General features: G+C 45.6%; 1 protein-coding gene across 23 annotated transcripts in view; it reads left to right on the forward strand.

Moving 5' to 3' along the window:
* The window catches only part of LOC105487290 (DEP domain containing 5, GATOR1 subcomplex subunit), a 164,564-nt gene that overhangs the window by 133,243 nt on the left and 15,340 nt on the right, over positions 1-15,981 (forward strand). For 21 of the 23 annotated variants that reach the window (XR_011614075.1, XR_011614077.1, XR_011614073.1 and 18 more), the window contains 3 exons: positions 7,190-7,359; positions 10,781-10,952; positions 14,843-14,903. Coding sequence is in view for 17 of the 23 variants with exons in the window: in XM_071080449.1 (XP_070936550.1) it covers positions 7,190-7,359; positions 10,781-10,952; positions 14,843-14,903 (403 nt within the window). In the remaining 6 variants the exon portion in view is untranslated. Of the gene's footprint in view, positions 1-7,189; positions 7,360-10,780; positions 10,953-14,842; positions 14,904-15,981 lie in introns of those variants that run through there. The other 2 variants (XM_071080465.1, XM_071080466.1) reach the window with 1 other exon arrangement.

Below are 15,981 nucleotides of genomic sequence, written 5' to 3' on the forward strand. Positions count from 1 at the left end.
GTGTGATCCTAGCTCACTACAACCTCAAACTCCTGGGCTCAAGCAAGTCTTTCCACCTGAGCTTCCCAAGTAGCTGGGACTGCAGGTGCACGCCATCATGCCCGGCTAGTTTTTTTGGTTGGTTTTGTAGAGACAAGATCTCTCTGTGTTGCCCAGGCTGGTCATGAACTCTTCGGCTCAAACAATCCTCCCACTTGGCCTCCAAAAGTGCTGGGACTAAGGCATGAGCCGATTCCCTCTCTTGACAGTTTCTGTAGTAATATCCTCGTTTCCAAAGCCTTCTCCTTCTGTAGGCTGGCAAAACCCTCTTTTGACTTCTGGTCTTCAGCTCAAGATGAGATTCAGATCATCTCAGTTTAGCTTTGATAATTCTTAGTGCTTAAAGGAAAGCAGTATATAGGCCAGGCATGGTGTCTCATGGCTGTAATCCCAGCATTTTGGAAGGCCGAGGCGGGCAGATCACTTGAGGTCAGGAGTTTGAGACTAGCCTGGCCAACATGGTGAAACTCCGTCTCTACTAAAAATACAAAAATTAGTGAAGTGTGGTGGCATGAACTTGTGATCCCAGCTACTCGTGAGGCTGAGGCATGAGAATTGCTGGAACCTGGGAAGCGGAGGTTGCAGTGAGCCAAGATTGCACCACTGCACTCCAGCCTGAAAAAATATGTCTGCATCTCAAAAACAAAAAAAACAAAAAACAGAGAGAGAGAGAGAGAGACCAGGTGCAGTGGCTCACACCTGTAATCCCAGCACTTTGGGAGGCCGAGGTGGGCGGATCACAAGGTTAGGAGTTCAAGACCAGCCTGGCCAACATGGTGAAACCCTATCTCTACTGAAGATTTCTACTAAAGATACAAAAAATTAGCACAGTGTGGTGGCGTATGCCTGTAATCCCAGCTACTCGGGAGGCTGAAGCAGGAGAATTGCTTGAACCCAGAAGGTGGAGGTTGCAGTGAGCCAAGACTGTGCCATTACACTCCAGCCTGGGCGACAGGGTGAGATTCCTTCTCAAAAAAAAAAGAGAGAGAGAGAGAAGCAGTATATAGAAAAATAAGTCATAGGCTGGGCGTGTTGGCTCATGCCTGTAATCCCAGCACTTTGGTAGGCCGAGGTGGGTGGATCACCTAAGGTCAGGAGTTCAAGACCAGCCTGGCCAACATGATCAATCCCCATCTCTAATAAAAATACAAAAAATTAGCCGAGTGTGGTGGCGAGCACCTGTAATCCCAGCTACTCAGGAGGCTGAAGCAAGAGAATTGCTTGAACCCAGGAGGCAGAGGTTGCAGTGTGCCAAGATGGCACCATTGTACTCCAGCCTGGGCAACAAGAGCGAAACTCCATCTCAAAAAAAAAAAAAAAAAAAGGAAAAGAGAAAAATCATATGTCCAAAAAACAGGGAGAATCGGGAAGAAGAGAGGATTTATGTCTATAGCAGGTATTAAACAGGTGTTCTTCTCCTGGGATCTGCGTATGGGCTTTAGGGGGTCAGTGAATCTGAAACTAGGCAGAGTTGTGTGCGTGCATGTTTCCTGGGAAAACATCCTTTTATTAACTTTTCAGTGGTTTCCATAGTTGTTACAAGGAATTTCATTCCATCAGTCTCTTGCCCATCACTCTTCCCAAAAGAAATGGGTTTCTTTTCCTTTTAAACCTGCAGCTAATTCTATCCAATAACAGCTCTCAGCCCTTTGTGTTAGGATATGAGAGGTTTCTTACCAGAATTTTTTCAGGTTAGAATATAGTCTTTTACTGTTTCATTTACTTAAGTGGGGAAGATCTGTTTTCTTTAAATTGAGCCGTCTTCAGTGTTTGGGTTTTTCTTCAGAAAAAAAAAAATAACATGATTTGCAGGGGGAGGAAGGCCTGTGTATCATTTGTGACCTGTCCCTTTTTTTGTTTTTTGTTTCGACATGTTCCTTTTTAAACACTTAGGATACTCAGTTGGAAGTTGGCATTGGAAGTCTGTTTTGAAATGCCTGACATTGACGCATGACCCTCTCTGGCTTGGCTCGTGGTGGCTCCCACTTTCCCATCCCGGTCACCCTGGGCCTCTCACCTGGGAAGCAGCAGGTGCATCTGAGACTCTGGAAGCAACAGCCCTGCACCCCTTAAGCCCACTCACATGCCTTTGCCTTCTCAGCTTTGTTTTGTTTGTGTGTTTTTGGTTTTTTTGTTGTTGTTGTTTTGGTTTTTTTTTTTTTGAGACAGAGTCTTGCTTTGTCACCTAGGCTAGAGTGCAGTGGCGTGATCTCAGCTCACTGCAACCTCTGCCTCCCGGACTCAAGCAAGTCCCCTGCCTCAGCCTCCTGAGTAGCCGGGATTACAGGGATACACCACCACGCCTGGCTAATTTTTTTTGTATTTTTAGTAGAGATGTGGTTTCACCATGTTGGTCAGGCTGGTCTCAAACTCATGACCTCAGGTGACCCACCCGCCTTAGCCTCCCAAAGTGCTGGGATTACGGTAGTGAGCCACCAGCCTGGCTGTTTGTTTGTGTTTTTGACACAGAGTCTTGCTCTGTTGCCCAGGCTGAAGTGTGGTGGCATGATCCTAGCTTGTTGCAGCCTCAACCTCCTGGGTTCAAGTAACCCTCCTGCCTCAGCCTCCGAAGTGGCTGGGAGCACAGGCATGTGCCAGCATGCCTGGTTAATTTTTTGATATTTTGTGGAGACAGGGTCTTTGTTGCCCAGGCTGGTCTTGAACTCCTGGACTCAAGCAATCCTCCCACCTCGGCCTCCCAAAGTGCTAATATTACAGGCATGAGCCACTGCACCTGGTCCCAGCCTTTTCTTGATGGCCCACTGGATTTTGGAGTCAGGAGGGAATTTAGAGCACCTCTGTCCAAACCCTGACACTTGAATGTTTTCTGCAGCACTCCTGATAAGTAGGGAGCAAGATTCTCTTTGAAAACCCCCCTCAACATAGCACTCACTCCCAAGACTACTTGTTCCGTACCTGGGCACCTCTGATTGTTATGTAGAGTATCACTCCCTTACCTGGGGTTGCATTTTTCTCCTCTGCTGACACTGTCCCCTTCCCCAGGTACTGATAACCCCCTGACTATGACCTGGGTGAAGGATGCTCGGCCTGTTCCTCCTCTGGGCTTGCATGTATTTATTGGTCTTGTGTGAATAAGTTGGTTTTCATGGAACTCAAGTAATGATTCAATGAACCAGAAAGCTGAACTCAGCTGGGCTCACATCTTTGTCAACATCATAATCCTGCGAGAAACATATGTACTGCCGAATCTAACTCGGAAGTACAGGGCCAGTAGTATCTTCAGCCTGTAACCACTTGGTTGAGCAGTGTACTTCCTGGCCCAGGCCAGCATGTTCTGAACTTAACATGCCAGATGGGAGAGAAGAGATGCATGAGGCCACTGCTGGTATTTATTGAGCATCCTTGTCTTTGTGACACAGACTTTTCTCTTGGGAAGAAACACAGTGTCCAAGACCAGAGGGCAAAACTTCTTTTGATTTTGACTAAGTAAAGGGTTATTCTGGCAGTATCAGGAATCCAGAACATGAAGCAAAGACAGAATCTAGTTTTGGTGAGCCTTTTAGCATTGGAATGACCAAGTTCTTTAGCCTTAAATGTCACAGACAGCCAAGCAGTGTCCGTCGGAGGCACAGACAGGCCTCAGATTGAACACTGGTGAACTCATGGCCTAAATTGGGAGAAAAGACCAGCAGGAACAGAAGGAAAAGAGGAGAGTTACAAGTTAGGTGGCTGGAGAAGGCAAGAGAGTAGGTCCACACTCCTTTCTAATCCATGCTTAACCTGATTCTTATCCATCTCTATGAAGCAGCTGGGCTGACACATCTCAGTTTGTAGTCCAGGAACTAAACCAGGAGAGGTGAAGCAATGCTCTCTGAGACGTGGTTACTAAATGGCCGAGCTTAGATCTTCCAACTCCAAATCAAGAACTTTTCCCATTTGCCTGTTCTAGGTTTTTTTGTTTGTTTTTCCATTCATGAGATATTTATTAAAATTTGAGGAAAAAATCAATACAGTGTAGATATCACTACTGAAAACCATATATCATCATACAAAAAGGGATTTTGGCCAGGCTTTGTGGCTCATTATTATCCCAGCACTTTTGGGGGCCGAGGCAGGCAGATCAATTAAGGTCAGGAGTTCAAGACAAGCCTGGCCAACATGGGGAAACCCCAACTCTATTAAAATGCAAAAATTAGCTGGGCGTGGTGACGTGCACCTGTAGGCCCAGCTACTTGGGAGGCTGAGACACAAGAATCTCCTGAACCCGGGCAACAAAGTGAGATTCAGTCTCAATAAAAACATTAAAAAAAAATTTTTTTTTTTAATTTTGAGATGGAGTTTTGCTCTTGTTGCCCAGGCTAGAGTACAATGGTGCGATCTCGGCTCACTGCAACCTTTGCCTCCCAGATTCAAGTGATTCTCCTGCCTCAGCCTCCCGAGTAACTAGGATTACAGGCATGCACCACCACGCCCGGCTAATTTTTTGTATTTTTATTAGAGACGGGGTTTCTCCATGTTGGTCAGGTTAGTCTTGAACTCCTGACCTCAGGTGATCTGCCTGCCTTGGCCTCCCAAAGTTTTGGGATTACAGGCGTGAGCCACCATGCCTGGCTAAAAAAAGAATTTTATTTTGGGAATCGTTTTCTAATTTATGGCAAATATTACTTTCAAAAATAATACCACAGAGCAACACAATTAGGTCAATCTTAAAGACTGACAGGCTGAGCAAGGAATGCTTTTATTTTTTGTAGGAGCTCCTTCTTTAAACTGTCAAGTACTAGGGCTCTGCCTTTTGGAGTGATTTCAGCCACCAAGTCATCAACAGTAATGTGTTCTAGTCCTTTTTCTTTACCTCTTAATGCAAAAGCAAAACACATATCACTTAAAATCATTATCTTTACATTATCTTTATCAACTCATCCTTTCAGCCACATTCAATTAATTTAGCTCTCAGCAGCTCTTTCAGGCGTTCTCTTTCTCCAGTTTCTGTCAACTTTTGGTTAATCCCTGCTCTCATATTCATCTTGCTAACCACACTGCCTGGACTTAGTCTTTTGTGAGAATGGTAAGTGGTACATGTGGCAGCCGAATGCCAGTTCGCCTGAATGCCATTAGTGACCTAGCTGGAGCTCTCCTGCCTTACAACAGAAGCTCATTAAAATTGCTGACTCAATAGCTGTTTATCCTTGTCAGGGAGAAAAACCCACACTCAGGGATTCTGTCTGTAGAACCCAGAACTGAACTGACCACTTCAGCTAAAGAAAACTATTGAATTCTTGGGGGTAAGGGAGAATGAGGGGCGGATTATAGTTTATAGAAACCCTAGGTCTGGGGGCACATGTTCTCAGGATCTCTTGAGACTGTGCCTCAGGGAGGAAAAAACTAACAAAAAGAAACCCTAGGTCTGGCAGTGCCCAGCCAAGCAGAACAGAGGCCTGACCTTTTCTTTGCTTCTAAGCCTATTTTAGGGCTTTAGCCTGGTCAGGAACTTGATTGTCTGACACGTCTCTAAAACATCCTATCTTGAGTTGAGTAGGATTTCTGAGCAGAAGTCTCAGATAGGATGAGTAAGCTTGGTACTCACCCAGCATCCTTGAGCAACATGTCAATGATGGGACAGGGTGTTAAGCTTCATTATAAGGTTTCATTTCTTGAGAAAAGATTGTAGAACTACTGTCTTCCTGGGTTGAAACCTGAAAAGCAAGACTTGTCACTGGTGGTCTGGGCTGTTTGCCCATTGTGTTTTTTTTTTCATAGGCACTGAAATAAAAAGATCTAGGGGTTAGCCTGGCTGAGGTTCTGATTCCATGATCTTGGCCAAGGCATCTTCTCTCCCTGGGCTGCCGTTTCCTCATCTGTAAATGAAGGGGTTGGATTACTTAGGGAGAAGTAAACTATGGCTTAAGCAGCCAAGTCTGGCTTACCATTTGTTCGTTTATAATTGACTATTTCTTTTAGAGGAGTTTTCGGTTCATAGCAGAATCTGATAGAAAGTTCCTATACATCTGGCCGGCATGGTGGCTCAAACCTGTAATCCCAGCACTTTGGGAGGCTGAGGCGGGTGGATCACCTGAGGTCATGAGTTTGAGACCAGCCTGGCCAACATGGCAAAACCCTATCTCTCCTAAACGTACAAAAATTAGCCGGGTGTGGTGGCACACACCTGTAATCCCAGCTACTTGGGAGACTGAAGCAAGAGAATCACTTGAGCCTGGGAGGCAGAGGTTGCAGGGAGCCAAGATCATGCTACTGCACTCCAGCCTGGGTGACAGAATGAGACTCCATCTCTAAAAAAGAAAGAAAATTACTATACATCGTTTGACTTCCACCCCCACAACCTGCTGCCCCCACTATCAACATCCCCAGACGGAGTAGTCCATTTTTACAAGGTACAATCCATAAACTTACATTGACATCATTGTCACCCAGAATCCATGGTTTACATTTCAGGGTTCACTCTTGGTGTTGTATATTCTTTTTTTTTTTTTTTTTTTGAGATGGAGTCTCGCTGTGTCGCCAGGCTGGAGTGCAATGGTGCTGTCTCAGCTCACTGCAACCTCTGCCTCCCAAATTCAAGCAATTGTCCTGCCTCAGCCTCCCGAGTAGTTGGGACCACAGGTGCGCGCCACCACACCCAGCTAATTTTTGTATTTTTAGTAGTGACAGGGTTTCCCCATGTTGGCCAGGATGGTCTCGATTCCAGCACCTCGGCCTCCCGAAGTGCTGGAATTACAGGCATGAGCCACTGTGCCCGGCTGGTGGTGTATATTCTATAGGTTTGGACAGTGGCACATATCTAACATTATAATATCATACAGAATAGTTTAACCGCCCTAAAACTCAGTCTGCTTTTTTAAAGTTTTATTGGAATATAGCCAAGCACATTCATTATGTAACGTTCGTGGCTGCTTTTGCACTACAATAGCAGAGTTGAGTAGTTGCAACAGAAACCATATGTCTCACAAAATGTGAAATATTTATAATGGAGCCTTTTACAGAAAGTTTTCCAATCTCTAGTCTAGATGATTTCCAGGAAACTTCTAGAATCTGCAGTTTTCTTTTAGGCATTATACATGCTATACATGCAATAGCATCTTGTATATAGTTTCATATCTGGATACTTAGTTGTTTGTTCTTCATCCCACTCCTTTTCTCGCTCTCTTGGGGCCCCTCCTGTGTGCTGACATAGCTGCCACTGTCCCAGAGCAGAGGACTGTGACCCTGGATGTTGATGTGAACAACCGCACAGACCGGCTGGAGTGGTGCAGCTGTTATTACCATGGCAACTTTTCTCTGAACGCAGCCTTTGAGATCAAGCTGCACTGGATGGCGGTGACCGCAGCAGTACTCTTCGAGATGGTGAGAACCTTCATGCATGTCATCGGGCCTTTGGCTCACCTCACAGTGGGGCATGGAGATGCTTGGTAGAGATTCATGTCACTTTAATTTTTTAGTTCAGGCTCTTATTACCATTCATTAGGACTACTGGAGTAACTTTTTAAAAAAAATTAAACATAGTAAAAATTTCAAGTGATCAAAAAGGGTAGAATCAGGGTTTCTTAGCCTTGGCACTATTGACATCTGAGGCCAGATAATTCTCTGTGGGGGAGTCCTACATCTTATAGGAAATTGAGCAACAACCCTAGCCTCTACCCACTAAATGCTAGTAGCACAGCCCCAGGTGTGGTAATCAAAATGTCTCCAGATATTGCCACAATACTCTCCCAGGAAGGGGGAGTATTGCTCCCTGTTGAGAATCACTGGTTTAGAGTGAAAAGTAAGTCTATTTCCCACTTTCATTCCCTGGGACTTTCATCTGAAAGCAACCACCACTACCGCTTTGTTGAGTACATTTCCAGAGAGATTCTAAGCATGGACAAAATCACGTTACTTTTCTTTTCAACAGAGGCGGTAGCATTGGATACATACTACTTACATTGCATTTTTTCTATCACCTATGTGTTCCATGTCAGTACAAATAAATCTGCCTTGGGATTTTTTTTTATTATTATTGTTATTGGGATTTTTGTTTGTTTTTGTTTTGCTTCATTGTTTTTAAGGGCTGGAGAGTATTCTATTATTTGTTTACACCATAGTTAACCAGTCCCGTCAGTAAACATCACTGCTTTGAACTCAGTGGTTCTTTACCTGGGGCAATTTTGCCATCCGGGATCATTTGGCAGTATCTGAAGATAGAAGGGGGTGGCTGGGCACAGTGGCTCACGCCTTAGGAGGCCGAGGCGGGCAGATCACTCAAGGTCGGGAGTTAGAGACTAGCCTGGCCAACATGGTGAAACCCTGTCTCTTCTGAAAACATAAAAATTACCCAGGCATTGTAGTGCACGCCTGTAGTCCCAGCTACTCAAGAAGCTGAGGCACAAAAATCACTTGAACCTAGGAGATGGAGGTTGTAGTGGGCTGAGATCATGCTACTGCACTCCAGCCTGGGTGACAGAGTGAGACTTCATCTTGGAAAAAGAAAAAGAAAGAAAGGGATGAGGACAGGGTGGGTGCTACTGGCGTTCAGTGGGTAGAGACCAGCAGTGCTGCTCACCATCCTGTAATGCTCAGGGCAGCCCCCACAACAAAGAATAACCAGCCCAAGATGTCACAAGTGCCAAGGTTGAGAAGCCCTGTTTTAACTGGCCTTCCTGCCTGTCCTTTCTCCTTCTGTTTCATCCTGGTCTGCATCTCTAATCAGGCCATTCATTGCTCCTACACTAAGAAGCCATCCCTGACCATCCCCCATCACAGTGCTCACTCCTTAGCCAAGTTGTCAGTATCTTCCAGGAGCGCTCCTTAACCATCTTTATAGTCTACCACTCCTTTTTATACACTCTCCAGTATAGCCAAAAAGAATATTCTTCTGTGGCTTCTACTGAATCTCACTTCTCTCAACACCAGCCCAGCCATCTCTTCATACAGCAGAGAACAGCTGGGAAGTTCAAAAAGAGTTTACTAAAAGCGAGGAGATAAGCAAAGAGAAATGAGTACAGCATGGGCCAGCAGGTTTTATGTGTTTTGTTTTTTTTTTTTGTCCAGAGCTCATAGGCTAAGTTTTATCCCACAAAACATGGTATCCTGGGAAAGCAATTTGTCTGGGTCTCTGTCTGCCTCCACATGGCATTAGCATCTTCAAGGACCCCTCCCTTGGAAAGACTCCCATCTGGGGAACATCCTTAAGGTCCAAATAAAAAAAGACAACCCACTGCTCATTCTGCTCAGCTCACAGAGGACACTAGCCCTTCCCCAGCTCACTGATACCAGCGTGACCACTTCTTTCAGGTAAAACTAGCTCTCTGACCCAGTAGGCATAAGCACTCTCCTTGCTGGCCCTTACTAGATAAGCATATCCCAAAACAGCATGACCACAGCATTCATAGACACACACACATAGTTACAGTTGGGCAAGAGAGACAGTGTTCATTTCCTTAGAGGAATTTAGCAGCTGTCTCCATAAAGTACACTTTTCGCATCTGTTCATGTAAAACCCACTGAAAGCTGCTAATCTCTTTATCATTATTTTATTAAGCTTTTAAAACTTTAGTGTATGTAAGTTAATTATTATTTTAAGGCAGTGTCCCCATTTGTTAAAAATCAGATTTTGACCAAGCCTTAGGAATTATTTTGGTCAAATGGAGATCTCGGCTTTTTTTTTGTTATTTTTGTTATGAACATTCCTGAGAGAAAAGATAAAGGTGGTATCCTTTAATTTTTTACATAATCATTTGTTTAAGTCAAGCTCTGTCCCAACTGTATTTTTTTGGAAACAATACTTGACACAAAAATCATCTGTATGCCAGAGCCACATCGATCAACTTTTTTATTTTTTAACATACGTCATTTTTATGGTTAAAAAGAGTATCTCAAGATCTAGAAAATTGCCAGTGTTCCCTAAGAAAATGTTATTGATGGTAGGTTTATCTTTTTGCCCCTGTAACTTTTGTTCTCATCTTTGGACAGATAGAATTTGGTAGTCTCTCACTCTGTCAGATCAGGGTTTACCATTATCAGAAGCCACCATAGTCATTTCCCACCCTGCGTCACATTTCTCTCAGCCAGCTGGAGTGAGTTGTTTTCCTGTTTGATACTTTGAACTGAAGTTCCTGGTAAAGTACAAAATTAGGCTGGGTGCAGTGGCTCATGCCTATAAACCTAGCATTTGGGAGGCTGAGGCCGGCGGATCACCTGAGTCAGGAGTTCGAGACCATCCTGGCCAACTGGCGAAACCCTGTCTCTACTAAAAAATACAAAAATTAACTGGACATGGTAGTGCACGCCTATAGTCCCAGCTACCCGGGAGTCTCAGGTGGGAGAATTCCTTGAACCCGGGAGGTGGAGGTTGCAGTGAGCTGAGATCTGGCCACTGTACTCCAGCCTGGGCAACAGAGCAAGACTGTCTCAAAAAAAAAAAAAAAAAAAAAAAGACAAAATTAGAAAGACTTAACCTCTATCCTATGACCTTTCTCCAACATCCCCTAGAATAGGAAGGATTTCAACTCTGTGCAGACCGTTCTTTCTAAAAGAAACACCGAAGGTGCAGAAGTTTGGGCCGTAAAGAGGAGCTGTGTGCTTAGCTCACAGTTTTTCTAGTATTTGTCAGGATGTTAAACTGCATTTTTGCCTGTCCAGGACCAATTTGCAGCCAGCGAACATGAATAAATGAGCATGCCAATCAATGTGCATGCTGCCTTTCTGGAGGGTTTGCTCCTTGGGAAGTATTTTCTTTTGTTTGAAAGAACTTGCAGATGATATTGTCTGTTTTTGTACTTTCTGCCAGGTCCAAGGTTGGCATCGGAAAGCCACCTCCTGTGGCTTTTTGTTGGTCCCAGTTTTGGAGGGGCCTTTTGCACTGCCCAGTTACCTGTATGGCGACCCCCTTCGTGCCCAGCTCTTCATCCCACTCAACATCAGCTGCTTGCTCAAGGAGGGCAGTGAGCACCTGTTTGATAGTAAGAAATACTCCCTTCTGGCGGTTCTGTCTCAACCAGTAAGACCCCATCCCTACCAAGGACACCACTCTGAGTATCCAGTCAACACGGCTAGGGAAAAGGGAGAACCTTTCAACAAGGGGCCAAAAGGATCAAGGTTCTAAAGGATCCTGGTTCTTGACTTAGTGGCTGGATAACCCTGGACAAATCATTTCATGTCTCTGAGTCTCGAATTCCTTATTCCTAAAATGAGAGTGTCAGGAGCTGCCTGGAGCAGAGTGGTGGGTGGGAGAGGGCGCTAAACTCTATAAATCACAGACAGCACTGGTGTTCTCCCACGCTCTCCTTTCATATGCTCCAGCCTAACTGATTTGGGCTGCAGGGAATTAAACCTCACGGGAGACTTGCATATGCTATTTCATGCAAAAAGGCCAGGAAAGGGAGGGCATGAAAAGCAAAACAGGAAACAGCATCCTTTTCTGCAAAGCTGTGGCATGTCAGCCTCTGGAACAGTGCGTGTGACTCGAGTCATGCATCTCAGGGAAGACAAAGCAGGATCAGAGGATGATAGCAGGACCCAAATCAGAGCCCTTCCCTCTGGGAAAGGTTGTCAATCAGAAAGAGAGTACCCAGGGTCAGCCTGGACCTGCTGCTCCACACCAGACCCCCAGAACCGTGAGGGCAGGTTTAGGACAGATCAAAGACAAGCTGCACTTGACACAGCATATAGCTTTTTATCACCAAGTGCTCGTTGCGGATGCATGTATAAATAGCTCCTACAAAGCTTTTGATGAGTTCACAGATGATCTTTTTTAAAACGTAAAGCTAGGGTTGATGCTGATACATCAGGAGCCCTGAGGTTTCTCTGGTATAAAGATTAGAGCTGTGAAGGAAATAACGTTTGACGTAAGGGAGATGCTTTCTTCTTGTGCCCTTGTAAGTCTGTGTCGTGATCAGTGGCAGGGAACTGGCCCAAAAGATACGGAGGTCTCCCCAGGTGGATTAGGCCAAGCTAAGTATTCCTGCAATTTCCATGTGACAGGCTGCCCTCATGGTGCAAACAGCTTTTCTTCCAAAAGCCCATCTGTGTGTTTTTTGTTTACAGTTTGGAAGATATTTTTTTATAGACACAATGTTCTAAGTGATAACCGGGGTCCCAAGCAAGCCCCACAGAGGCCCTACCTGCTGGAGGCTATAGACTGTGGGACACACAGAGCTTACAAAGCCCCCTTGAAACACACATGTTCTTGTTTAACCTCACAGTGGTGTGGCTGAGAGAGGACCATTTATGCAGTCCTGAAATGCCAGATGATTGTGTTCATATGGGACCGTTTTAAGCCAAGCAGCTCCTGGTACTATTGTTTTTATTATGTTGAAGGGACAGAGATATCTTCCCCCGACACTGTCCAAAGACTCTTTCGGGGTTTTCCACCTTTGCTATAAAAGCACAGGGTTGCCCACAGGGCTGGCGTTGGAGGACATTTTCGTGCAAGTTGTTTTTCCCTGCCAGTTGTAACTCAGTCTTCAAGACCAGCAGCCTCTGTTGGTTGCCATGGTTACAGCTGCAGAAAGGGTCCCAGTTTAAAGGAATAAGGATTTGAATCTGAAAATCGATTTTCTTGCTTCTGTGCCTCTTCTCTTCCTGTTCTTGCCATTTCCTATAGCAGCAAATTCAAAATCTTAAAAATCTGACAAGAATGTGCTGTATGTGGATTTTCTGTTTAAAGCCAAAGTCTTTTTTGCTTTTTGCCGTGTGTGTGTGTGTGTGTGTGTGTGTGTGTGTGTGTGTGTGTGACGGAGTCTCGCTCTGTCACCCAGGCTGGAGTACAGTGGTGTGATGTCGTCTCACTGCAACCTCCACCTCCCGATTCAAGCGATTCTCCTGCCTCAGCCTCCTGAGTAGCTGGGATTACAGGCACACACCATCATGCCTGGGTAATTTTTTTTGTATTTTTGTAGAGATGGGATTTTACCGTGTTGGCCAGGCAGGTCTTGAACTCCTGACCTCAGGTAGTCCGCCCTCCTCGGCTTCCCAAAGTGCTGGGATTACAGGCGTGAGCCACCGTGCCTGGCTGCTTTTTGCTCTTTAGGTGCCCCAAATCCTCAAATCCATCACAGGCAGAAAATTCCAAATGTGGAAAGATTAACAAAAGCACCACAGGCACTCTGGTCTTTGAGATGGCTGTGCAATTACCACCTCAGGCCTCAGCACCTCCTTCCTCAGAGCAGCCTGGGCTCCCATGCTATGGTCGTCCAACCTTCCCCGGCCCTCCTCCCTCCCCTGTCCACTCTTGGTCCTCAGCAACAGCCTTGCAGAAGGCACGAGGCTGGAGTAATGAAGTGGGTTATGGAGGAGGGGACTTATCTCTTCTGCTGTCCTCCCCAGCCAATCACTCTTCAAATTTTTATTTTTTTATTTTTTATTTTTTGAGATGGAGTCTTGCTTAGTCACCCAGGCTGGAGTGCAGTGGCGCAGTCTTGGCTCACTGCAAGCTCTGCCTCTGGGGTTCATGCCATTCTTCTGCCTCAGCGTCTCAAATAGCTGGTACTATAGGTGCCCACCACCATGCCGAGCTAATTTTTTTTTGTATTTTTAGTAGAGACAGGATTTCACCGTGTTAGTCAGGATGGTCTTGATCTCCTGACCTCGTGATCCATCCACCTCGGCCTCCCAAAGTGCTGGAATTACAGGCATGAGCCACCGCGCCCAGCTAAATTTTTATTTTATTTTACTTTATTTTAGTTTTTTGAGATGGAGTCTTGCTCTGTCGCCCAGGCTGGAGTGCAGTGGTGCAATCTCAGCTCACTGCAACCTCCGCCTCCTGGGTTCAAGCAATTCTCCTGCCTCAGCCTCCCGAATAGCTGGGATTACAGGCATGCGCCACCACACCTGGCTAATTTTTGTATTTTTGGTAGAGATGGTGTTTCACCATGTTGGCCAGGCTGGTCTCAAACTCCTGACCTCAGGTGATCCTCCTACCTCAGCCTCCCTAAGTGCTGGGATTACAGGGGTGAGCCACCACACCAAGCCCAAATTTTTATTTTTATATTTATTTGCTTCAATTTTCCTACCCCCAAAATGGAGCTTATATTTGCCTTTTCTTGTGGGAAGATTGGTAATACAAAAAAGTAGAGGTGGGCTGGGCACAGTGGCTCACGCCTGTAATTCCAGCACTTTGGGTGGCCGAGGCAGGTGGATCACTTGAAGTCAGGAGTTCGAGACCAGCCTGGCCAACGTGGTGAAACCCCATCTCTACTAAAAATACAAAAATTAGCCTGGTGTGGTGGCATGTGCCTGTAATCCCAGCTACCCGGGAGGCTGAGGCATGAGAATCACTTGAACCTGGCAGGAGGAGGTTGCAGTGAGCTGAGATTGCACCACTGCACTCCAGCCTGGGCAACAGAGCAATACTCTGCTTCAAAAAAAAAAAAAAAAAAAAATTTGGGCATAGTGGTGCATGTCTGTGGTCCTAGGTACTTGGGAGACTAAGGTAGGAGGATCACTTGAGCCCAGGGGTTCAAGGCTGCAGTGTGCTATGATCATGGCAACTAGCATGCATTTATAGTTTATCTTCTGTTTGTACTTTAATATGCTCCTTTCAGCTTTGGGTATAAGAAGTCATTGGAATGAGCCTTATATTGAGTTCTGGTAGCTCACACTGGCTGCTGAGGACTCCACCTTCCTAGACCCAGCTATAGCTTGGGGGAAGGGATGGTGTGAACACACAGCTGTCCTTTCTTTGACCCTTAGGATGGAGGCAAATCTTTCCCAAAGGGCGTAGTATGGGGAAGCAAAGGTTAGGCTCAAGGGGACTGATTGCCAAGAGTAGTAAAGGGTACAGAAGACTGGCCCAGAGAGAATTACAAACCTTGTGATCGCAACCCAATATTTATTCTTCTTTTCCTTTCAGGCTTTGAACCGGAAACGTACTGGGATCGAATGCACCTCTTCCAGGAAGCCATTGCACACAGGTTTGTCCCTTAGCGAACGTGAAGAGTGGGAAGGAAATTGGTGTTTATCTTGAATAGCAGTTACCAAAGTGAAACCCATTTTTTTTATTCCTAGAGAAAGGGATCTGTTCCACCAATGGTAAATTCACTGCTTGTCTCCAACAGGACTCTTTACATTGGTTTTTGAGATTAGCGCTGCTTCCCTGGTTCCCGTAGCTGTTGTTTTTCAGTCCTCATTATTTTCTTCTTCCAGTTGAGTGGAGAACATAGAACTCTCTCCTTAGCCTCCAACAAGACCCTAGGCCAAGCTATTCAGGAGATAATATAAAATGAAAAATCAAAAAATGTGTCAAGAGCCCAGCGCAGGTTGAAAATACAACGAATGGGCTGGGCGCGGTGGCTCATGCCTGTAATCCCAGCACTTCGGGAGGCCGAGGCGGGTGGATCACAAGGTCAGAGGATCGAGACCATCCTGGCTAACATGGTGAAACCCCCGTCTCTACTAAAAATACAAAAAAATTAGCCGGGCGTCGTGGTGGGTGCCTGTAGTCCCAGCTACTCGGGAAGCTGAGGCAGGAGAATGGCGTGAACCCAGGAGGCAGAACTTGCAGTGAGCCAAGATCACGCCACTGCACTCCAGCCTAGGCGACAGAGAACAGAGCAAGACTCCGTCTCAAAAAAAAGAAAATACGACGAATGGTTAAAAAGCAATAGATGAGTCAATAGATATTTCTTGGCACCTAATATGTGTGCCAGGGAAAAGCCTGTCCTAGACTTCACTGTCTCCCCGACTGTGTTGTCTCCAAACATCACCAGCCTGGTATCTGATGGCCACTTCATGTTAGTAGTCATGGTAAAAACAAAGCCCCTTGTTCTTGCTTCAGTAATCCTCTCATTACACCTTCTCCAGTGTCCTGTCATCTCCTTATTCAAGCGTCTTCAGCTGTTATAGTCCCTACCTCCCTATATACACTCATACAGCCATAGGACTATTTAGCCTCTCACACCCACCATGGCCCCAACTTACCTTAGACCTTCATCTAAGGTCTAGCCCTTCATAGACCTAGCTCAGATGCTTAGCAAAGGCTGTGGAATGAAG

Source organism: Macaca nemestrina, chromosome 15 (assembly GCF_043159975.1).
Source record: "Macaca nemestrina isolate mMacNem1 chromosome 15, mMacNem.hap1, whole genome shotgun sequence".
Classification (NCBI taxonomy): domain Eukaryota; kingdom Metazoa; phylum Chordata; class Mammalia; order Primates; family Cercopithecidae; genus Macaca; species Macaca nemestrina.